The sequence below is a fragment of the Vicugna pacos genome, chromosome 7 (genome assembly GCF_048564905.1).
Source record: "Vicugna pacos chromosome 7, VicPac4, whole genome shotgun sequence".
Taxonomy (NCBI): Eukaryota; Metazoa; Chordata; class Mammalia; order Artiodactyla; family Camelidae; genus Vicugna; species Vicugna pacos.
In genome coordinates this window covers 42,853,470-42,878,900 of record NC_132993.1, presented here as the reverse complement: position 1 = coordinate 42,878,900, position 25,431 = coordinate 42,853,470, and the positions used below count along the sequence as shown (strand labels likewise).

The window sequence follows — 25,431 nt, the reverse complement described above, 5'->3', positions numbered from 1 at the left end:
TCTAGAAATCTGTGAATGTGAAAATAGTATTTATATTAAAAAGAATATATATAGTATTACAAAAATGTTAAGATTTATGTGAAATGTCTGGACGTCTTACAGTATGAGTGCACATTACCAGATCTTCCTCATTCAGTAGAACAGCTTTGTAGTAGCTCACTTTTTATTTAACAGCTATGTAGTATGTACTTGTTTTTAGTTGTGAATAATCCTTAGGTATTATAAACATGATTCAGTAAACATTTTTGTACAGATATCTAGGTATATGTATAAACTTGTAGAATAAATTCCTCACAGTGCAATTGCTAGATTGAATGATTAAATTTTGTGGTTATTTTCAAATTGCCTTTCAAAAAAATTAATATACCAACAGTATTTGGCATATACTACTGCTAGTTATGGCTGCATTAGACCTCCATTGTGTGGAGGTTATATCGTAGTTTATTTATAGTAAATTCTCATTGTTAGGCATTTCTAATTTTTCATAATCTTAATATTTTACTAGATATCTGCAGAGTTAAACCTGTGTCCATACTGTTTAATAATTTTCTTAGTAATTCCTGAAAATAAAATTGATAGATCAAAAACCATGTGCTTTTTAAAGGTGTTGATGAATGTTTCAAAAATCTGATGAGAAAGATTATACCATTGGTTAACTGATTATATGAGCCCACAGGTTTGTAAATGTGGCAGTTTTCCCAAACCATACAAATATTAAAGTATTACTGTTTTTCAGTCTGTCAGTTTGAAAGAAGATGAATGGTATTTGTTTTAACTTCTTTAATTGTTGATGAGTTGAATATTTTTTCTATGCGTAATAGCTGTTTCTTTTAAAGAAATTTCATGTTCATGATTTTCTTCAGGTTTTTTTGTTGTTACGGTTTTTTGATTTGAAGTTTTTTCTTTTTTTTTAGAAAAGATATTTATGTCAGTATTATACCTTTTTTGAATATATTACAAATAATTTTCTTTTTTTTTTGCCTTTTCTCTTCTGATATATAGAAGCTGATAACATTTATATATTAGATCTGTTAATGTTATAGTTACAAAAATTTTCTTCACCCCAACATTACATAGATAATCATTTACATTTCCTTCTAAGGAGCTAACAATTTAAAAACCAAGAATGGGTTGCACTTTTTCTGAGTTTACATTATTTTTAGTATATAGATAAAAATAAGAATATTGAATAGATTTATTGAGCTCATAATGTCTGATTAATATTAAAGGAAATAATTTTATCATGACAACTTATTAAACTTTTTAAAGATACTTTTAGGTTTGGTAAGAGATTCTAATTTTCATTTTCCTAGGGCCTCATCTTGTTATTTGCATGTTCATATTTTGCTTTTAGAGCAAAGTTCTAAATCTGCTGTGTTGTCATAACGATATATAATGGTATATTAATATTATATTGGACATATTTTAGGTTAGATAGTAGGAAACTTTTTTTTAAAGCAAAATTTTTGGAGTTACGAAGAATTACAATTACTGTTATTGGCTATCATAATAAATGAAGTCAGTAATTCCAGCTGGAGAGATTGTGGGAGACAGGAGCTTCTACTCTAGTTTCTTCTTAGCTAAAACTTTAAGCATAGGGTATGTTGCCTGACTTCCTATACTTCAGTTTCCTCAGGTATAAAGTGATAATAGTGATACCTGCTGCACAGGTTTGTTACATGGGGTCTGTAAAACAAAGTCACATCTTAAATTTTTGTAGACTTACATGCTTAATCTAAATCATGAATAGAAAAGCAGTATTTAATTAAAATTTTTAGATCTATTGAAATAGTAAAAATTGTTTCTGCTTCTGTTTTTTACTTGAATAGTTTAATTACAAATATATCTGCCTTTCTTCAGGAAGATACATTTTTTTTAAAGGAGCAACTTCGTAAAGCAGAGGAACAGGTTCAGGCAACTCGGCAAGAAGCTGCCTTTCTGGCTAAAGAACTTAGTGATGCTGTAAATGTGCGGGATAAAACGATGGCAGATCTACATACTGTACGCTTGGAAAATGAGAAAGTAAAAAAGCAGTTAGCTGATGCAGTGGCAGAACTTAAACTAAGTGCTGTGAAAAAAGACCAGGTAAAGTGTGTTAATTTTGAATCTCCATTTTTGTCAAAAACTCACTTATAAGCTCATGAAAGAGAATGAGTTATGTTAAAATAAGTCAGGTGAGATTCCTGATCACAGAATTTTAAATTTCCATTCATGTTTTTCAGTTCTTGTAGCTTCTTGGGTTGAAGTTAATACAAGCTTTAAGAAAAACTGCTGTTAATTAAACTTTCTGATGTCAGGGATATATTGCTTTGTTTGCAATTTTTTATTTAGTAGCTGCATAAAAAGATACTATGGTTATTTAACAGGGTAATACTTCTCAGGAGATAGATTATTTTAATGAACACTTAGTCCTAAGAATATAAAGCTGGATTTATTAGGAGAGCTAATGTGACTCTGTTGCCAAAACTCCAAAACAAATAAAAAATTAAGAGCCAGAAGAAAAAAGTGAAAATTAAGTTGGGATTTACTACTATATTATGAGATAGGAGATCTTTATCTTCTCTTAGAGGAAGTGTTTTAACTCTTAGGAAAAGACTGATACACTGGAACATGAGTTAAGAAGAGAAGTTGAAGATCTGAAACTTCGTCTTCAGATGGCAGCAGATCATTATAAAGAAAAATTCAAGGAATGCCAGAGGCTCCAAAAACAAATAAATAAACTTTCAGACCAATCAGTAAGTATAATTGAATTCAACATAGTAAAATAATCTTTATGAATATTTTTGTCTGCAAATCAAATTTATAATATCCTGCACTTTGAATATAATTTCTCTCAGCTTGATTTCACATTATTGGCCTAATATTGTAGTGATAATTTTGTAAAAATCTGGAATTTTTATTTGCTGGAGAAATGTTCTCTTTTGTAACATTTTGGTAAGTTAGTAAAGTGATCTGTGTAACTTTAGTATTTGGCCTTTAAGATAACAGCAGCTTTGTGGACTTTTCAGGATTTATTTATATGATACACAATTAACTGAAGGAAAGCAATGTAACTTATTTAACAATTGATTGTTAACGTTTTGAACAGGCTAATAACAATTGTGTCTTGACCAAGAAAATTGGAAGTCAGCAGAAAGTGAACGATGCCTCAATAAACACAGACCCAGCTACTGCTGCCTCTACTGTAGATGTAAAGCCATCAGCTTCTGCAGGTAGAAGCCTTTTAGACTTTTTGTATAAAATGTCCTCCCTGAAAGTATGTATACTCATTTACACTGTCTGTTCCCTGTGTAAGAATTTTAGGGAGCTTATAAAAATCCTTGAAAGTGAGGAATTGAGGCAAAGGGAAGATAAGGGTGTAAAAATAAGTCACGCGTGTAGTGAATATACAAGATGTGAGAGTGAACTAGTATTTATCTTTGTGAGCATGTTTATGAGTGTTAATTAAATAAGCTGGTGTTTGTAAGTGCAAATGCTTATAGCATTTGGGCTATAGGACAGGAGCCAAGAATTGGATTTTTAATTAATATTCCACTAAATCTGGAATTTTAAACCATTTATGGCACTTTAATTGTACAGTTCTGTGGGGGAAAACTTATAAATCTCTTTAGTTCTACTCATGTTTCTCTCTTTTTTTTTTTTTTTTGACTGCTTTGGGGGTACTTTCCTCATTAGTGTACCTGTTGGTGGATAAGTTACATTTTTTATTAGTTTATTAACTAACAGAACAGATTAGAGAGACATAGTGAATACATGAACAATATAAAAATTTGAATTAACTCTAGGTTTTCACTTGTCCTAATGTCTTTTTTCACCTTATGTTATTAAAGATTTGACAATAGTGAAAGTAAATACTAGAGTATATAAAAGTGTAATTGTGTAGTGTTTGGGGTAATTGGTGTTTTGACTTTTAGAATGTATTGTAAATTTCCTATACTATTAAATTTAGATTCAGCTGTGTAGAACAGGATCCTGCCTTCTATTTTTATATATCCTGTGTAGTACCAAGAAAGGTGTTAATATTAACTTAGTAAAGACTTATTGAATAGTAGTAAAGGACTAGAAAAATGATTTAAAATATTTTCTCAAAGAGTATGGCTTTTTCTAAAAATCCTATTAAGTATATAAAGAACAGTTTGTGTGCCATTTTAGGACTATTTTTAGCTAGTTAAAAAAATAAAATAACCATTTTTTCATTATTGAATGTGAATTTGGTTCTGGCCAAACTGACATTTAAAAAATTCTCATCTGATGTTTTTTATATTACCCTTCTTTATTTAGTGTATAAATAGATGTTTTTAAGTAGGTGTTTTTCTCCTTTAGTATTTATTATATTTCTCAGTATACTGACTCTTAAGTTGTAGTGAACAGGGACATAATAAAAGGGCAAAATAATTTTTAATAATCTTATTTTTTGGCTTGTTTTAGCTGAGACAGATTTTGACAATCTAACTAAGGGGCAAGTCTCTGAAATGACCAAAGAAATTGCTGACAAAACAGAAAAGTATAATAAATGTAAACAACTCTTGCAGGTAAGCTAGCTCCCTTGTATGGGAAAGATTTATCAAATGTAATGGCTTAGCTTACCTGTTTTTGATTGATGAGTATTTCATGGTTTCCTTTTTATAAACTGGTATTTAGTTTCACTTTTGAAATGACAAGTGGAGGTGGTTCTGTGTGCCTGTTGTTGTAGGCATGTATGTAAAATCATCATCCTCATGTTGTTACTTTCTTTTCCCCTATATTCTCTGGATACGGGGCAAGTGATTAATTGAGGTTGAATATTATTGTGTGTCTTTTTTTTTTATAAGAATACATGAAAAATGTTTGAACAGCGTAAAAGAGGAGTACTCATTTTTTTTTCTTTTTTTACATTTACTGTAATAGCAAAGACTTTTACCACATCCTAAAGTGACCAGATTTGCAAAGTGGAAAAAGGGAATGTTAACCAAATTGTTAATTGAGTTGTTGCCTTTATGGTATTATTTATTTTGACTATATTAAACCGTGTTCATGTAAGTTTTGCAACCGGCCTAATAGCATATTGACTTCTGAAGTATTTAAAAGGACAAAGGGAAAATGCTTCTCATTTGTATCTGATTTGGAGAAGGAAGAGAAAGATGTTATGTGTATGTGGTTTTTGTTTGTTCAATTCAATGTTCTTTTGTGTGTTTGTTTCTCTGTACATGTGAGGAGGGGAGGGATAAATTTTAAAGCTGTAGAATGAAGTTCATGTATTAGTTCAAAGTTACTATAGTAACATTAATTTAAAATTAATTAAATTAACTTTTTAATTTAAATTAATTTGAAATATTTTGTTACTGTCTTCTAAATAATGTTAGCTGAATGTAATTTTTTTATTGAAGTACTGTCAATTATAATTTGTCAATTTCTGATGTACAGTACAATGTCCCAGTCATGCATATACATACATGTATTTGTTTTCTGAATGTAATCTTTTAATGAGACTTTTAACTGAACATTTTTGTTGCTCCTGAAGATCATTCTGTAGAGAGTTGATTAGAACTCTTTTACTCTTGAGGTCAAAGTAGTTATTTATATGGGACTAAACTTTTCAGTAAGTATGAAACAATTTTTTATGAATATTTAAAAGAAATTCTCATAGTATTAAAAGGAAGATAGAATGTTTTTCTCAAGCTAAAAACTTCCTCAGTGTTTTTTTGGGACTGTGTTGCAGTACAATTGAAATTCAATAAACTGCATATACTTAAGGTCTACAATTTATTTGGCTTTGCTATGTGTATGTAGTTGTGGAACTGTGGCAGTGTCAAGCTAATGAACATTTCTGTTACCCCCAAAGCTTTTTTGTACCCATTTGCAGCACATCCCTCCCTCCCCATTTCCAGGAAATCATTGACTGACTTTCTGCTACTATAGGTTAGCCTACCTTTTGTACAGTTTCTATAAATGGAATCATGGTATACTCTTCTTTTTCTGTCCCCTGTCAGCACAATTATTTTGAGATTTATCTGTTTTTTCTGATACTGGTAGTTCATTCCTTTTTATTGTGAGAGTTCAACTCTTTTGCCATTTTAAAAATTGTATTCATCTTATTATTGAATTGTAAGTGTTCTTTATTCTGGATACAGGTCCTTTGTCTGATTGATATGTGTGGTGAATATTTTCTCCCAGTCTGAGGTTTACCTTTCCATTTCTTTAATGATGTTTTTAGAAAAAGTTTTAATTTTGATGAAGTATGGATTATTAATTTATTCTTTCATGTGTAGTGCTTTTGATGTTAGGAACATTTACCTAATCCAACTTGAGATAGTTTCTTGTCTTATAGATGTTTTGTAGTCTTAGGTTCATTTAGACTAGGCCTGTTAACCACTTTATTTTTGTGTATGGTGTGAGATGTGTATATAGGTAGGATATTCAGTTGATTCAGCATTATTTGTTGAAAAGACTTTTTTTTCCGTTCAATTGCTTTAAGCATAATTAAAAGTTTTTTCCTTGAACAAAACATCCAAAATGAAGTTGGCCAATTTACCTTTTTGTCATGATTTGTAACTCTTGCTTTTAACATTCTGGGTTGTAGAGAAGAGCAGTGTATAAGAAATCCACCTAGAGATTGTCTTTGTCAGGAAATCCCTGAGTTTTAATTATCAGCATCTGGAAACAACATCATTATAAATACATGATTTTTATTACCTCTTTTGCAAAAGTAATATATGCTTGTTGTGAAATCTTATGGCATTATAGAAATAAAGAATAAAGATGGTAAAAACTACCATTATGATCCTGATCCCCAAAGATAAGAGCTATTATTTTGTCCTATTTTTTCCTACGTATACCACATAGACATCATATAATACTGTATTAAACAACTTTTGAAACAAAAATGGGATTATACTATATATTCTGTTTTTGCAACTTGCTATTTTAAATTTCTGTATCTTGATGTTTTTCCTTATTTGTAGATCTACTTTGTTCTTTTGAATACATATACTCTGTTCCGTTGTGTGGATATAAAATGATTTAGCCAGTCTTCTACTGACAGACATTTTGGTTATTTCAATTTTTATACCTTTACAGTAGTGTTAGAATAAACATTCAGCACATGTCTAAGTATGTTTGTATAAATATTGGTTCTATATGGATTTAAAATCTTTTGATAATTACACTAATTTCATTTAGGATGAGAAAACGAAATGCAATAAATATGCTGATGAACTTGCAAAAATGGAACTGAAATGGAAAGAACAAGTGAAAATTGCTGAAAATGTAAAACTAGAACTAGCTGAAGTAGAGGACAATTACAAAGTAAGTTTAGTGTTTGTAAAATGAGGCATAGTATCTGCTACCTTTGAAAATGTGCTATCTATAATTTTTTATCTAATTGTTAATTTTTAACATGGTTAATTGGGATAGTATTTTCTTGTATAGATAAAAATGTACTATGTATTTAGTTATGTTGAACATAGTTCATTATCTATGAACCAAGAAAATGGATACCCATAGGCATTGCCATTGTGGATTTAATTTTGCAGGTTCAGATGGCTATTAAAATTATCTTTTAATCATGCTTAGTTTTTAAGATGAAAAATCATTTCATAATCCTTATACACTTAAATATGGATGTGTTTGTAAAATTATTCTAGGGCCTTGGTGTTTTTGGGGAGTATAAGATATGATCAGTAATGTAAAACATTTATGTAAAGATTTTTAAATTTATCACCAAAATGTGTTACTTATGATCCTAAATGAAATACTGCAGAGTAATTGATACAATCTTAATGAAAATTATTTTTGCCAGAGTACATTAAGCAGCAGGCAAGCCTAAACAGTAAATATTTATAAAAATGTTAGAGAAAAAAATTAGCAGGGTGTTTAGCTTAATTAATAAGTAGAAAGAGATCTTCCTTCTAAGAAAGTGTAATCTTATATAATTTAACGTGTGTGTGTGTGTGTGATTTGTGCTTTTTTGTGTGACTAAAGGCCTGGAAGTTCTGGATGGTTTAACTTTGCTCTGTCATAGCTAATTGTACCTATAATCTAATTTTTAAATATAATACTCTTAAAGACACCAAGAATTACTTTGTTTGGGTGGTACATTATCAGCTAAGGTAATTTTATTGGTGGTCCTTTTTTTTTTCCTTTTTTTTTTTTTAATCTTCATCTGCTGTCGTAATGAAAATTTTGAACTTATTTCATGAGGTTATTATTTTTTTCTGGGGTCCCTGTGGATATTTTTATTGCCTAACAACTTCCCTTATTATAAAGTATGAATGCTGAATTTATATGAAATTTTACTTTTGCATAATGACCAGAAAAAACGATTTAGTAAATATTTATTGAAGCCTATTATATATAAAGCACTATGTTAGCTGTTGTGTGGGTGATCATATAAGTAAGGCACAATACTATGCTTAAGGAGTTTATAATCTAGTAGGGATTGCTGGAAGTCTAATGGTGATATTCACAACTCTCACATTCACAACCCAGGTCCTCTGTCAAACTCATGGGAAGCTAAATAATATTTTCATTTTAATTAATGGTAAAAATGAGCATTGAGATTAAACAAAATGTTTAACGTGTGGCTAGTGAAGGTGCTTGGCTTTTTGTTTAGTGCCCTTTCCCTTATTTTGTACTGTTTAGACACAAACAGCCATAAGACAGTACAAAATGTGATGAAGTTCTACATAAATTTTAAGTCTTAGTACCTTAGGGCTGTTTCCAATGGAATATTTAGGAGTTAGACATTCTGGAGAAAGTAGGCCTGTGTAAGACTGAACAGGAGGAGGATAAGCAGAGGTAGGAAAAGAAAGAAGCAGCATTATAAACAAAAGAGGCTTGGAGGTCAGAAGTAGTATAATCTGCGAGCTTTGACAGTCTTGAGTAATAGGACTTTAATATCAGTGATGGAGTATATAGACTTGAAAGATAAGCTGAAGCCAGGTTTTGTGGGGCCTAAACTGGAATTTGAGTGCTATTTGCTGTTGAGAATTTTCTAGGAGAAAAGGTACCCTGCCAGAGTGGTTCTTTATTATGAAAATAATTTGGTAACACTGGGAGGATTTACAGGTTGGAAGGTCATGTTCTCCCCCCTCCCCCTATATGAGAAGGGACTTTATTTTACTCACTGAACACTCAGCATCTGAAGTGTAATAGTTCACATAGGAAGGGTTTTTGAAGGTAAGAAAATTAGGTGCAAATATTCTTTGAATTGATAAAGGCCACCTCCTTGGGTAACTTCCCTGGTCACCTACCACTGAATCTATCAAGGAAAGCTTTGAAAGACATCCTTAGGAAAAAGCCATTGGAGAATAATTTTATTTGAAGAGTAATTTTATTTGTATCCATAATGCTTATGCTATAATTGGGAAAGAATGGGTGGTTGTTGAATGAGTGAATGACTTAAGAGATTGAAAATGTTGGAGATTGGAGGAGGAAAAGGATCGTTTAACATAGTTTCCTAGCTTCAGTCCCAGTGGGCTCTGAGATTGATAGTTAACAAAAGTAGGAAAGTAGGTGTGGGACATTTTGCTCTTACAGTGCAGAAAGACAACAGTGAAAACATGTCTAACCATCAATTAAAAGCAGATTTGGAACTTGGGAAAGAAAGTGTGGCACATGAATTAATATTTGTGATAAATTCCTATGTGCATGATAGTTGAAGGCATTGAAGAAAGGTAGTTTTCAGAGAATGTAAATAGAAGAAGCCAAAGAATAAACTTTGGAGAATGCCTGTGTTTGTAATTGTGAAGAAGTGGACATTACAAAAAGAGCATGAGAGGATGACGTATTGGTGCAATTTGATGCAAACCAGGGGAGAAGTTTTAAGAGTAAGGGAAGTTCATCAGTAATGATAAATAATTTAGAGATGTCAAAGAATAAGAACCAAGGGATATACATGGATATGGTAATAGGAATTATTCTGATAGAATGGTATAAACTAACTGTAGAAGGGTAAGGAGAGAGTAGATAATGAAAAAAAGTAATAATTTCTTTCTTTCTTAAGCTTCAGTTGGCAGAGAAAGACAAAGAAATAAATGGTCTAACTTCACATTTGGAAAATCTCTCCAGGGAGAAGGTAATGAACAACATACTTCCAAAAAAAAATGTTTTCATATGACACTGAATGATAATACAGCTTTATGAAGGGACACACATTTTATAGTTCATGTGAGGGTGATTTTTTTAAAAAGTTAAATGAATAAAAAAAGACAAACATGTTAGGACTCTTAGGTGGAAAATGTCTTTAGTTAAATAACTTAAAAATCTTATTTTAATAGAATAATGCTTAAGTGTTGAAACTTAGTTTGATTTTTGTTATTACATAGTTTGTATTTAACAAACAAATTTTACAGTGTTCAAATTTAGGAGAACAGTAAACAAATTTAAAATTATACATAATGTATTTATCTGGTTTTCTTTTGTAATAGGAAACATTTTAAAAAATTGTTTAAAATAATGATTTGTAGCATAACCTAACATTCAGCCAGAACATACATTTATAGTATAAAATATGCTTAAGTGCAGCACTTCTGAAAGTATGGTCTGTGGTCCTTGGGCGGGGGTCCCCATCCCTTTTTAGAGGTCTGCAGACATAAAACAGTTTTTATAATACTAGTGTTACTAGCTTTTTTCCCTGACTGTGTTACATTTGTACTGTTGGTATGAAAGCAGTGGTGGGAAAACTGCTGGTGTATTAGTATTGAATCTAGGCAGTGGCACCAAACTGCATTAGTACTTACTGTCTTCATCCTGACCATGCATGCAGTTTTGTTTTGTTTTGTTTTTAAAGCCAGTTTCACTTAGATGACAGAACAGTAGAATACTAATTTTATTGAAGCTTGACTCTGGGGTACACGTCTTTTTAATATTCTATGTGATGAAATTGGAAATACTCCAAAGCACTTTTGCCTAATGAAGTATTACGGTTAAAGGTAAGGGACTGTACAGTTGTTTGAGTTGTAAGTTGAACTAGCCTCTTTTCATGGCATACCATTTCTACTTTAAAGAATTTAATAGACAAAATTTGGTGTTTCAGCCTCAGATATTTGACAGATATTTTCTTGAAAAGATGTGAAATGAGCCTGTTACTTTAAGGAAAAACAATTGATAATATTTGTTGCCAATGATAAAATTCAAGTGTTTTAGCAAAAACTAGAATTTTGGAAACCTTGTGTCTACTACTATGAGCTTGTTACTTCCCAGTGCTTACAGACTTTTCTAATGAGATGGGTAGGAACATTAAGACTGATTTAAAAAAAATGCTTACTGAAAATGTGTCAGGATTTGGAAGATCTACATAACTGAGTGAAACAATCAGTAGTTTTCCAAATGACCAATGATGATGTTAAAAACCATGTATGGTGAAGAGCTGTTCAGAGTGCTAGATAGACTTCAAGGTTGGATGGCATCACTGTGATAGTTAACAAAATTCTGATTTTTCAGCTCATTGCTTCCCCTCTACTTGTTTCTTGGCAATCTGCTATAAGGAAGAACTTTCCTTTGTCCTCATTTATAGTCCAGCAACAGTTCTCTGACATTAGCTAGGTATACTACAGTTTAGTTCAGTTCTGACACCAACTACCCAGAGTTAGTTCAGACCCAAATTAAGGGCTCAGCCCCATGATCTCTCCCTGTCCCCTTTCCCTTACCCCACTTCCAATTTTTGGTAGAATAATTAACACAACTCAGGAAAGCACAGTGCTTATGATTACATTTTATTGTAAGTTTATTATAAAGGGTACAGCTCAGGAACAGCCAAACAGAAGAGATGCATCGAGCAGGATGGGGGTGCCACAGAACTTCCATGCCCTCTCCAGGGTCTGCACCCCACTAGCACATTGACATGGTCACTGACTGGAGCTCCCCAAACCTTCTTTAATTAAGAGTTTTAATCTGGGGCCTTAACACATACACACATGATTGATTAAATCATTGGCTAAGCAATTTAACCTGTCTCCACCCTCCCGTCCCCTGCAAGTGGAGGTTTGGTGGTGCTAAAATTAATCATGTGTATAGTCTTTCTGATGACCAGCTCCCACCTTGAGACTATTTGAGGGGTCCCCAGGGGTCACCTTTTTAGCATAAATTTCATGTATGATTTAAAGTGGCTTGTTATGAATGATTAGAGACATTCCTATCATTCAGGAAATTCCAGATGTTTTCGGAGGTCTGTGCCAGAAACTGGGGACAAAGATCAAAAATACTTTTTATTCATTTTTATTCACAGTGTGTATATATGTGTGTATGTGCAGTCATTCCTTGGTATCCTTCAGGTTGGTTCCAGACTGTCCACCCTGGCTCCACCAACCTTGGATGCCAAAATCCGAGGAGGCTGAAGTTCCTTCTATAAAATGATGTAGTGCCATCGGCTTAAGAGTATGCTTGGATTCTGCATTGGCTGCCTCTGCATTGGTGGATATTGAGGACCAAACTGTATTTTTAATTTATATTTGAGTGTCTATCTTCATATGTCTATCTAATCTTAATTGAGAATCATTTTATCTTCCTACCTGGTAGTCATCCATATGAGCTCTTTTTAGTCAGTGGATTGGAATTTTTTGATGGTCGCAGAGTCCCAGATTTGATCAGTGAAAGTACCTTAAGCTGGTTCCTGATATACCCCAGTATCAAAATGTTGATTTTTTGAACACTTAGGTTTTTTTCAAGCATGGCAAGATATTCTTGTGCCTTTATTCCCTCATCTTTGGAATTGGCCCTTTTTTTTTTTTTTTTAATAAGAAGGAAGCTCTGGGCCAACTCTGAAATCAGTTATTTCTCTGAGGAGTTCTGGTTGCTTATTAGTGGGAAATAGTATTTAGAAACCAAAATACAGGCCCTAGATGTGTTCATTATTACTGGTGCTCATTGCTTCTAGATCCTTTCTGTGCCAGAGCTGGGAAAAATTTGTCTTTTAGATATCATGAGTTCTAGTCCAACTCCACACTGATTCTTCCTTACCTTTCTTATTTCCTATTTGTACACCCCTTTCACAGTGAGAATCCCGTGCCCAACAGTGTCAGCACATCTCTCTCTTTGCTAATTCCAGTATGCCACGTAAAACAGTTTCAGAACTGCTAGAGACGTAGCACTATAAGACGGAAATTATTAAGAAAGAATTGAATTCAAGATTGTTAGCAATTTTTTTTTCTTGTTTGCCCCCTAGGTTGTCAGTATATTGTGTTCAAATGTTGAGTTCTCTCTCCCTCATCCTCCTCTCCTTACCCCTTCAGTGTGTGGTAACACAAAATGACAAATGGGTTAAAAAGATCCCTGCAAATAAACAAAGGATTAAAGCTAATTAAGACGATAGGAGCACAAATGGAGAGTAAGAGAATGACTTTTTTATTTCTGGTATGAGTTTTGGTCAAATGTATTTTGAAGTTAAAATGATGATCTAATCGGATCTGACAAGTTGACAGAATTTTTAGTGAGAAGCTTGCCTTTAAGTATATTTTGTGCTTAGAGTTAATAGCTAATGCTAGAGAGAAGTACTCAAGATACTTTATTTTTATATATTTTACATGTATGCAGTATATTCATATGTAAAATATATAATTTATACATAAATCACATAATTTATATAAAATATATTTTATAGTTTTGGAGTTTCATATACAACACTGAAATTCCTGAATGATTATGACCAATTTGTACATTTTGTTGGGTTATAAAGGGCTGAAATCATACACAGAAAACAATATAGTGACTTTGTTATGCTGTACAGCAAATTACCTGAAAATATAGTGGCTTAAAAAACATTTGTTTTCTTACAGTTTCTGTGTCAGGAATCCGGGTTTGGCTTAGCTGAGTTTTCTTTACTTTAGACATCTCACAAGACTGCAAGTCAGGGTGGCAGGTTGGGCTCAGTCATCTCACAGGTTTGGATCTTCTGAGCTCAGTGGTTGTTAGGATTAAGTTCCTTGGGGATTGTTGAATGGGGGTCACACTTCATCCTCTGCCGTCTTCCGTGAGGTCACTCTCCTCCTCCACATTTTAGGTAAAAGGTTATTCAAACCACAGGCAGGGTAGCCTTTAAAAAATGTACAACTGATTCTTTTCTTACTTAAAGCTCCTTAATGGGCCTCCCATGTACTAGTGCACTTGGAATAAAAGCCAAAATTTTTAACATAGCTTGTAATACTTCAATATGACTGGCCTCCGTTTTTCTCTCTAGTCCCGTTTTAAGCCACAATTTCTGTTTGATCCTCCTCTGTTATAAAGGGCTCTCTCAGTAGTAGTTTTCAGTCTTGATCTTGCATCAGAATCCACCTGCATTATTTGTTTAAAACAGATTTCTGGGGCCCATTCTCATAGTTTCTGATTGGTAAGTCTGGGGCTTGATATTTGTTTGCATTTCTAACAAGTTCCTGGTGCTGCTGGTCTGGGGACCACACTTTGAGAACTGTTCTAATCACTCAGGCCTTACAACTCATGAATTGCTTTCTTGTTTTGGGACCCTTGTTCACGTCCTTTGCCAGGAATATTCTTGTCTCCAATTCTTTGTTAACTTTTTTTTTAAGAGAAGAATTTAAACATATATGAAGATAGAATAATATAATGAACTCAGTTGTACTCCTCACCCAGCAAACAACAGGTGTTATTTTATGGTCATCTTACTTTATCTGTCCAACAATCCCTTCTCTCATCTCCCAGTAATATATTTTTAAGTATACCCCATATTCTTATTATTTCCCTCTAAATATTTAGCTATTCCTAACACTCTTGACTTACCCTTTGTCTCAGATTACATGACTCTTCTGCAGAGAGAACTTCTTTGACCTCTCAGTCTAAATTAGATGCCGCTATTAAATTTACACCTGGGAGCTGTACTTTTGTTTTGTAACACTCACCATAATTTGTAATTAATGTTTATATATTCTGTGCATATTTGTCTGACAACTCCCTTTGCTTAACTGGAAGGTCCAAGAAAACAGGGATCATGTCTATTTTATTCATCACTCTGTTTGTAGCCCCTAGTACAGTGCCTGATATTGAAGTTAAATGTTGAATGAATAAAAATGGAGCAAACATAATTGATAGCATTTGCTTATAAAAACATTTGGTAAAAGAAATGTACTGGGATAAGCAGTTTTATTGTCAGTGAACACTCTGCCCTGTCAGGAATGCAGTAGAAGTAGGCCAGTTTGCTTTGTACTTCCTGTCTTCTTGAGTTACTCTTGATTTTCCCACTGGTGACACTGTAGTTTCATATTACTTCTAAAGACTGTATTTATAAGAATTTCTATTTGCTATTTTAGCAACTTGCTCAATGTTTGTCTCCTCCACCAGTGTTTCTCGGAGCCCGTACTCCTACCCCAGTCCTGTATAGTCCTTATCGTTCAGCACTGAAACCTAGATCCAGACAGTGCCTGGAATGAACCAAAATGATCATTAAGCGTTAGTTGAGTAAATAAATGAAAAACAGATGTATCACTATCTAACAGAATATGTATTACCATCTAACAGAATATGTATTTTACTTATTGTCCGTGTTTCCTGCTCTTGATAGACCCTAGTACCTAGAGAGCTGTGCCTGCCACATAGTATATACTCAGTAAATACTGAACATGTGTGAGTAAAAATTCATTATAGTTTTTTAAGTAACTAGTTCCCTAGTATTGTGAAAAAATATATTTAAAAATTATTTTTAAATTAAAAAAGTAATTTAGTGTATCTCTTAGGATTAAAAACTCCACCCATCTAAATTTATTTAGAAGCTTAATATAGCTTAAAGTGCTGTACTTTTTCATATCATTCCAAAACTACAGTTCAGAATTATTTATCATTTTCATATTATTTCCAGATATTCTGTATAAATCCCTTACTAGAAATTTGAAAAAGGAAGATTAAAGAAAATAAGCAAAAGCACCATGGCAAATAATGATTTAAAAAAGATGGTGGGAAATACTGTGTTAACTATTACTAGAGAAAAATTTTTTAAAAAATTTAAAGTAAAACTATTCCAAAATGTTCTTTAACATCAGGTACCTGACTAGTGATTCTTCTTAATCAGCATTTCATTTTTCCAGATGATCTGCTTTCTTTTTGATAATGGAAGAGTAATATATGTATATACTTATAAATGATTAGTAGATGTTTTTAATGAAATGCTATAATAATAGCATGATGATTAAATAAGTGACCCTGAAGAGCTGATCTTACAAGTCATATAGACTGCCATTTGTACCTTTTTTGTTGTAACTTAGAGGCTGAAAGTAATAAAAGAATAAAGGTTATGAGATTATATAATATCTTGAAAAACTCGTTCACAGAATTTTCTATAATTTAAAACATTTAATGTCTATTCTCCTTTACTCTCAAAGCATCTACATTTGGCAGATAAGAGCAATATATTATTCCTCCTTTTTAACAGTTCTGGAGTACCAGAGACATCCTTAACTTGTCAGTAATTTGTAAAACCAAGGCTACTGTAAGCCATTTTGGGGACCTGGAAAAAAAAAAGATTTAGGCATTCTAGCAAAGACAAAACCAGCTAACCAAAATTCTGTGCCCTGGAACTGGAACTGTAAAAGAGGACATTTAACATAATCTATTTCTTAAATTGTGGAGGCTTTTTGTTTTAGGAGAATTATGTATCAGCAGTTAATGTTGTTTTGCTCAGAAAGATAGCTACACTCACGTTGTGCTTATCTTTGGAGGTAGGGAAGGTTCCACAAGGATTCTTGATCATTTTTGCTTCAAGGGCTTTTTGACAGTCTGGTAAAGTCTGTTTTCAGAAAATATTTTTAAATGAATAAAGCAAAATATACAGAATTACAAAGTAAACAGATTATGAGAGACAGTTATCAAAATTTTACAACAGATTCGTGATATATGTACTAGTAATATATGTGCTTATTTATTAAAATGCTAAGTAAAATTTAGCATGTCTAATATTTACAATCAGTTCAAAGTAATGATGAATGTAAAGGCTACTTTGAGACGGCTGCAGTGAGTGTAATATGAATTGAGTATGTCTGTGATTTTTGTGGGTGACGAAGTTGAAGTTAATGCAACTGTTGCTGTGGTGTTTTTGCTTGCATCCATAGTTGAAGAAAATGCTAAATTCCAGTTAGAAGTTAGTGAAAAGATGTAAGTTTTGTTTTCCCATCTAAATTCATGGATCTCCTGTATTCTAAGCATAGACTCTTTGAGAGGGGGTGTGTATTGTGAATGCAAATTTAAGAATCTTTAAGTCCAGAGTTCAGTCTTCTGATTTGCCAAACACCCACACTGTAACTATTTTGTCCTTGTCCCTGTATTCTGTTTACCTTGCCTCCAGTTTCTCCCATGAAGAATCAGTGCTGCTTATTATTACTTTTCTTATCCTATTTGCAGAGGACTTATTGTATCTTTGATGGTAGAGGAGTGGAGTATGAACCTAGAGGAAACTCTTTATTAGGTTGGAATTCTCTGTGAAGTTGTTTGACTGTATCAGTGCATGCATAAATCTTTTGATGAAACCCTTGACTCCATTTAAGTAGTTTGTTTGCTTCCTGAAGAACCTAACTGCACTTCTTTAAATTGATTTGCTTAAACTTTTGCAGCAGTATTTTATCATTTCTAACTTAGCTGCTTTCATGCCTCTTTTCTCTGTTGACATTGCCACTTTCAGAATCCTGAATTACTGTAGTGGTACATCTGGGGTTTTTGAGTCATAGCTGGAGATGAGATAACATCCATTAAGGGCCTGCTGTATTATAAACACTCCCCTCGTTTCTCAGTAGTCCTCGGAGGCTTGGAGAAGATACGTTCCTCAGGGTTATTTGTGATGAAGCTGATGAGCAAATTCTGGCTTGACTCCAGTCCACCATGTCATGCTGCCCCTCTGATTATTTGTTTCTACTTTCAAGTGTGCCCAGTATAGTTTTGCTGAATTAGCTTACTAAGACCACTTCACTGTGCTATTTCTGTTAGGCCCACTGTTGTAAACTGTGTGGCACATCTGCCCTTCGTCCTGTTTTTAGCTACATTTCTTTCTCTTCCATTGAAGTACTAACCAGGCCCGACCTTGCCTAGTTTCCAAGATCAGACAAGATCAGGTGCATTTAGGGTGATATGACTGTAGGCTACATTTCTCCTACTCTTAACATGCATCCTGTGTTCTAGGTAAGTCATTCACTCACCAGTCCTTCGCTATGTTATATTTCACATGCTTAAGGGGAACTTCTAATTCTCATTTCTCTTCTCAAACCTAAATTGACTTGCATTTTCCATGTTTACCAGTTTTGCTCCCAATAATAATGATTTACTCCATTTTAAGGCTACTTATAAAGGTAAAAATTTGTTAACATACAGTCTCATCTATTCTCAAGGAATGACAGCAAAATCAGCTGAATTTTACTATACAGCTGAAAATTTTCATCCTTAAATCCTGTTAATGGTTGATGGTTTTTAAAAAAACAACTCTTATTGAGGTACAAGTTAAATACGATAAAATCCACTCAAGTGCAATTTGATGAATTTTGGCAAATATATATAGTTCTGTAACTACCATTACATTCAAACTATAGAATGTTTCATTACTGCACATTTTCTTATGCTCATTAACAGTCAGTTCCTCCAACTACTCACAGTCCCAGACAACCACTGATCTACTTTTTGTTACTCTGTAATTTTATCTTTTATAGCATTTGATAGCATTTGATATAAATGTGGTTGTACAGAATTTATTCACTAGTTGATGATATTAATCCTTTTACCAGCTGATGGGCATTTGGATTATTTCTAATGTTTTGCTGTTGTGAGTAATGCTGTTATGAAGATTCTCCTACAAGTATTTTTGCAGACACATGTTTTCATTTTTCTTGAGTAGATACCTAAGAAGGGAATTGCTGGGTTATATGGTAAGTATATTTTTAAGAAACAGCCAAATTGTTTTTCAGAGAGGCTGTGCCATTTTGCATTTTTGCCAGCAGTATATGAGCTTTCCAATTGCTTGCTCTACAGCCTTACCAGCCTTTGATATTGTCTGTTTTTAATTCTAGTCATTCTGGTGGGTGTGTCTTGTTACCTCATTGTGATTTACTAGTTTTAATTTCCCTGATGACTAGTGTTTTATTTTTATTTTTATTATTATCATTTAATGCTGTTAAGCTTTTATTTTTTAAAATTTTTATTGTTTCACTGAAGTACAGTTGATTAACAGCATTATTCATTCCAGGTGTACAGCAGAGATTCAATATTTTTGCAGATTATATTCCATTATAGATTATTACAAGATAATGGGTCTAAATCCCTTGTTGGTTATCTATTTTATACATAGGAGTTTGTGTCTGTAATCTCATACCCCTAACTTGTCCTTCCCCACTTCCCTCTCCTCTTTGGTAACCACAGGTTTGTTTTCTGTGTCTTTGAGTTTGTTTCTGTTTTGCATATACAGTCATTCATATTATTTTTTAGATTCCACATGTGATATCATATGGTATTTGTCTTTCTCTGTCTGACTTACTGCATTAAGTACAGTAATCTCTAGGTCCATCCATGTTGCTGCAAATGGTAGTACTTCATTCTTTGTTGTGACTGAATAATACTTCATTGTATGTACACGTACACACACACACACACACGTACACACACACACACACACACACACACACACACACACACACACACACACACACACACACACACACACACACACAAACACACACACCCCCCCCCCTTAATCTAGCCGTCTGTTGATGGGCACATGGGTTGCTTCGATGCATGCATGTCCTGGCTATTTTAAATAGTGTTTTTGTATTTTTCTGGATAGTCCCTATTGCTTAGTGATGCTCAGCATCTTTTCATGTGCCTATAGGCCATTAATGTATATTCTTTTATGAAGTATTTGTTCAGATCGTCTACCTAATTTTTTATTGGTTTCTTTGTTTTATTTGATTCTAAGAGGTTTTTTTTTCCTTTTAAATATATTTCAAATACAATTCCTTTGTTATGTGTATCGAAAATATTTTCTCCCAATTTGTGGCTTGCCTTTTCATTTTTTTAAATATTATCTTTTGAAGAGCAGCTTCTGTTTTTGAAGTAGTCTAGTTTAGTAATATTTTTCCTAATGGCTCATGCTCTGTGTGTTGTAAGAAATTTTTGCTTAACAGATTTTTCTCCTTTTTTTTTCTTCCAGTAGATTTATAGTTCGGGCCCTTATATTTAGATTTATGATCTATTTAAAATTAATTTTTGTGTATGGTATGATTTGTAGTCAAATTTTATTTGTATGCAGGTAACCAGTTTTTAAACATCACGTGCTTGAAAGACCACATTTTTCCTCCGTTGAGTTACTTCTGCATCTTTGTTGAAAATTAATTGACAGAAAGTTGGGTGTGCATTTGTGGAATCTTTTTTCTGTTTTACTGATTTATATTAGGGGTCGGCAGACTAAGGCCTACAATCCAGATTTGGCTTGTGGCCTGACTTTTGTAGGTAAGGCTTTATTAAAGTGCATTGCCACACCCATTCATTTTTTAGGTTTTATCTATGGCTGTAACAGCAGAGGCAGATTTGAGAAGTTGTGATAGACTGTGTGTCGTACAAACCTGAAAATACCTACAACCAGGCCATTTATGTTAAAAGTTTGCCAGCCCCTGATCTGTTTTTATGCCAAATTTATGTTCAGCTGATTACTATAGTTTTGTAAGTCTTGATCAGACTGTGCTAAATTAGTCTTGAACTTTGTTCTACTTTTAAAAAGTGGGCTATTCTAGGACCTTTCTATGTTCATATACATTTTAGAGTGAGCTTGTCAACTTATACAAAAGCCTGCTGGAATTTTGATTGTGATTGCATTAAATGTGTAGATCAATTTTGGGGAACTTAATAGGATAAAAATAAGTTTTCCAGTCCATATTTGTTGAGGCTCTTTTTAATTTCTCTCAGTGATGTTTCTTATTTTTAGTTTGTAGACCTTGTTCATCTTTTGCTAAATTTATTCCTAAGCATTTAATTTTATCTATTGATGCTACTATAAATAGAATTTTAAAAAATTTACATTTTTCAGTTGTGTTGCTGAAATACAATTGGTTCTATGTATTGACCTTGTATATTGCAACCTTGGTAAATTAGTTAATTGTCCTAGTTTTGGTAGATTGCTTAGGATTTTCTACACCTATGATCATATCCTTTGTGAATAAAGATGAGTTTACTTCTTCATTTCCAGTCTGTCTGCCTTAATCTTGTTTAAATCTTAACAGTTGAGAATCTCCAGTATAATGTTGAATAGCTGATTAGAGCTAATATCCTTGCTTTAATATTTGATTTTAGGTAGAACCATTTAGTTTTTCACCATTAAGATTCACTGTAGGTTTTTGTAGATGGCTTTTTTAGAGTCATGAATGCCTGTTGATTTTATAAAATGTTTCTTGTATTTATTGAAATGATCATATTATTGTTTTCATGTCTGAACATGGTGAATTACATTAATTTTTGGACATTAAACTAAATTTGCTTTCTTAGATAAAACCACTTGCTCATGATGTATTTTTTTTTAATATTGAATTTGATTTCTTAGTTAAGGATTTTTGCATCAGAATTCATGATGGTCTGCAGTTTTCCTATGATGTCACTGGTTTTGGTATCAGGATAATACTGGCCTTCTAAAGTAAGCTGAGGAAGTGTTTTCTCCTCTAGTTTTTGAAAATTCATATGCGATTAGTATTTTTTTAAGTTTCTTTGATAGACTTTACTAGGAAAGCAATCAGTTTTTTTTTTGTCTTACGATTTTTATTAATAGCTAAGTTGTAAGAGATTTACAGTTCCCCCTCAGCTCAATAAAAAGGGTATTCTTGGCACAACTAAATTTGAAAATATATTGGGCTTTATCCAGCTCTCTGATTTTTGTTAGATGTGGAAGGGACATTTATGAGAAGTTGAGAACCAGCCTTTCCTACTGTATACTTTAAACATAATAGGGAAATCATTTTATTGTTATATTTTGGCTAAATGTTTGATACTGTTCTTACTGTATTTGATTGTTTTCCTTATTCACCTTAGTTTTTATTAATTTTAGGAACTTAAAAGGAATATAGAAAATAAAGCAGAAAGGAAAATGGAAAGTCAGAATACCCAGAGTCCTCAACAGATCTCACAGCATTGCAACACTAGCTCAGAGCAAAATGGTCATGTTCCTGCAGTGCCAAATACACAACCAGTTCTGCAGTATGGTAATCCTTATGCAACACAGGAAACAAGAGGTTATTAAAATATCTTTGATTCGGGGTTAGTTGAATATGGAATTTTTTGTTTGTATCTTTGTGGGATTAGAGAACCGTTGGTATGGTCAACTCTGTCTTGTTTTATAACAAGCAGTTTTAATGTTTCACTGTCTTCATCTAGAAGCAATGCACATGAATGAGGAGTCTATTTGCTTATTACACATAGTTCTTATTTTTAAGAATCATTTGGGATAAAAATAACATCATTTTTTGGATGCACTAAAATGGTTCTTTATAGTCTGTTCATCATAGTTATACACAGATTCTAATTTTAGTGCCAGGTTTCACCCTGCCCTTCCAAAATTTTTATTCCAGATGGCGCAGATGGCACTTTTTACCCAGATGAAATCCAAAGGCCACCTGTGAGAGTGCCCTCCTGGGGACTGGGAGATAACGTTGTCTGCAGCCAGCCTGCTCGAAACCTTAGTCGGCCTGATGGTTTAGAAGACCCTGAGGATAGTAAAGTAAATTGAATATACATTTTCTGAGCCAATCCCTCTTTATTTTTTATCCTGTGTAGAGAGTTACATATGTGGGGAAAGAGAGAATGTGTGTGCTTGTGTGTACACATGATTGCTTACTTGATTTTTGGAAAAACCTGTATTTAAATTTAAAAAATCAAACATTAATATGCTTCAGACTTAGACTATAGGATTTATACTAAAGTAAAAGATGAAGTTCGGAAAATGACCTCAGAATATTGTAGTTTTTAACTTAATCTTTAGAATTTTTCAAAAATTGAGACATAAGTGACATATAGCATTAGTTTCAAGTATCCAGCATAATGATTTGATATCTGTGTGCATTGTGAAATGATCAACATAACAAGTCTGGTTAACAGCCATCATCACACAGTTACAATTTTTTGTTTTTCTCGTGTTGAGAACTTCTGAGATCTACTCTTAGCAGCTTTCAAATACACGGTAGAGTCACAGATAGTTTAATCTAAATTATCACAAAGAATTTATATTCTTTTGATTGTAGGATGTCCTAGGCTGGAAGAAGAAAAGTGCTAATGATACTGTTATGCTTCGGTGTGCATCTTTTCATATTTGCGTTTATATCCACTGTAAATTGTAAGGTGTACTCTATTACCTTTAGCTAGAAAAAGAAAGACTTGTGTTCCATAGTTTCCTTATTCAGAGAAATAGTCTTATAGACATCATTAGTATTTGATTTCTCAGCAACATATTATTGATGAGAATTGAATGAGTTTGTGTGGCATGATCTTTTTATTTTATTTAAGAGATTTCTTCACCATTTAGTAGATTCTTTTCCCCATAGCAGCTCTTTTTGGATTTCCTATGCACGAAGATGAATTTTAAAGAAATACTTTACTGTGCTCTTTGCAAGTACAGTGGTATCGTGACCTGTTTCTCATTTAATCTAGTTTGCTGCATTTAATTGCTGTTAACCTTTGCAGAAACTGATCAGTGTTCAGACAGGCATGATTTTAGCCCTAGTGCTCAACACCCATAATGGGGAAAAATGTATTTCTCCCTCCTGCCATTTGGCCTCCTATGTCCATTACTGGGAATAATTAGGAAAACTGTCAGAACTTCTGTAGTCTATTTGAGGTCTAGAATATCATCTTACTGCTTTTTCACACCTTGGCTTCACATTTTGCATATTTAATCTGATCATTCTTGGCACAGATGTTACGTGTGACAAGCCCTTCTCTTCCGTAGTCATCTGCTTCAGTTTAATTAGCAGAATGTTCTTTCTGATCTGTGTGCTTTGCCCTCCTGCAAACCCATGAGAAGCAGTGTTAGAGTCTTGTACTCATTTGCTGACATGCTTAGATATGGTAATGAGATGGAAGGGCTTTTAATAGGCACACACCTTTGGTAATTGTATTTTGCTGTCTGAAGATTTTTCACATTAGACGGAAACTAATTTTTATGTACATTCAGACTGTATTTTTTTTAAAAAAATTCCTGTCATTACAACAACAAAAATCACTTGCAAATGAAGTGTTTTAGTAAGTAGTTTTAAAACGTTAGAAAATAGAAAGCAGTTTTGAGTTGATCTGTTCCTTTTGTCTGATTCTTTTGCCCTGAAAGTATTTAACAGCCACGGGACCCAGCACCTTTGAGTCGGGGTTGAAGTAGCCTACTCTTCCAGCCCCCTCCAGTCACACACCTGCCATGTCTTCTCCCTCTGCACCAGAAACTGTGGTTTCTATCAGATCAAAATGGCCTTGTATGACTCACTCCCCTTTACCTAATAATAATAGCTGCAGTAACTGTAATAACATCATAATTATGATAGTGATGGCAGCAAACATTTCTGTAGTTTTATTTGCCAGCCAGTGCTTAACTATATAGCCATATTAACTCTTCATAGCAGTCCTATGAGGTAGAAACTGTTACTATCTCTGTAATGCAGGAAGCTGAGAGACAGGTTAACTGGCTTGCTTCAACTCATACAGCACTGGTAAGGGTACATCCTCATTAGTTTGGCTGTGGAAGCTGTGGTTTTTAACTATAGTGTATCAACCTATCAAATGACTAACCTAGAGGTTCCTGAACTTTTCTCAGTTCATGGCCCCTTTAGCATCTCAGCAAATTTTTTTTTTTTTACAGCACCACACAGGCCAAAAGAAATACTTAACAATTTCCTAATAAATGTGTAGTAACCATTTGAAAAAAAATACACATGAATTGAAAGAAAAAGTCATTTTTATTTCATTCTTAAATAACCTCAATTACAAATGGGATATATGTGGCTGTTGACCGCTGGACGACTTCTCAAACCTTGGAATCAGATTGGACAAGCCACTTTCCAGTTGTTTTTACGCCTTTGTATAGTGTTTTCCTTCCACTTGGACTAGCTTTGCTCTTTTTCTTCTATCTCTGAAAGACAGGCTCACATGTTCTGTTAATGTGTAGTTTGCAGCTTCCCACATGCATCCTTTACTATGATCCCCTAAACTGAAGACAGATAATTTGTGTGTGTGTGTGTGTTTTCCTGATGAGTTTTTAGTTTTTATTCTCAGAAGGATCTGATTCTCCAGGCTGTTTGACTACAAAATTATTGAGAATCATTGCTTGAAAGAATCAAGGCCTGTTTCCCATTGTTATGGTACATTGAATGTTAGCCTTTTAAAAATTTTGCCATTTTTCATATTGTCTTATTTTTAAAATTTTACTTTGAATATAACCAGTATGTTTCTTGTTTACAAAAGTAGCATATAAATATAGTCAATTCATTTGTCAGTGCCAAGACATTTCAGTGGGGAAAG

At 33.2% G+C, this 25,431-nt stretch overlaps 1 protein-coding gene and 1 long non-coding RNA gene across 4 annotated transcripts in view; one reads left to right on the top strand and one right to left on the bottom strand.

Annotated features, from left to right (window-relative positions):
- TAX1BP1 (Tax1 binding protein 1) overlaps window positions 1-25,431 on the top strand; it is a 79,717-nt gene that overhangs the window by 48,285 nt on the left and 6,001 nt on the right. Inside the window, exons 9-16 of one of the 3 annotated variants that reach the window (XM_015237284.3) lie at window positions 1,882-2,085; window positions 2,589-2,735; window positions 3,089-3,212; window positions 4,429-4,532; window positions 7,159-7,284; window positions 9,983-10,054; window positions 21,983-22,166; window positions 22,503-22,651. In XM_015237284.3, the coding sequence (XP_015092770.2) occupies window positions 1,882-2,085; window positions 2,589-2,735; window positions 3,089-3,212; window positions 4,429-4,532; window positions 7,159-7,284; window positions 9,983-10,054; window positions 21,983-22,166; window positions 22,503-22,651 (1,110 nt within the window). Of the gene's footprint in view, window positions 1-1,860; window positions 2,086-2,588; window positions 2,736-3,088; window positions 3,213-4,428; window positions 4,533-7,158; window positions 7,285-9,982; window positions 10,055-21,982; window positions 22,167-22,502; window positions 22,652-25,431 lie in introns of all 3 variants that reach the window. The other 2 variants (XM_015237282.3, XM_072964770.1) reach the window with 2 other exon arrangements.
- Window positions 15,053-16,690, bottom strand: LOC140697395 (uncharacterized). The gene is made up of 2 exons (XR_012074392.1): window positions 16,619-16,690; window positions 15,053-15,347 (listed from the first exon to the last, which is right to left on the bottom strand). It is a non-coding gene; the product is annotated as an uncharacterized lncRNA (long non-coding RNA).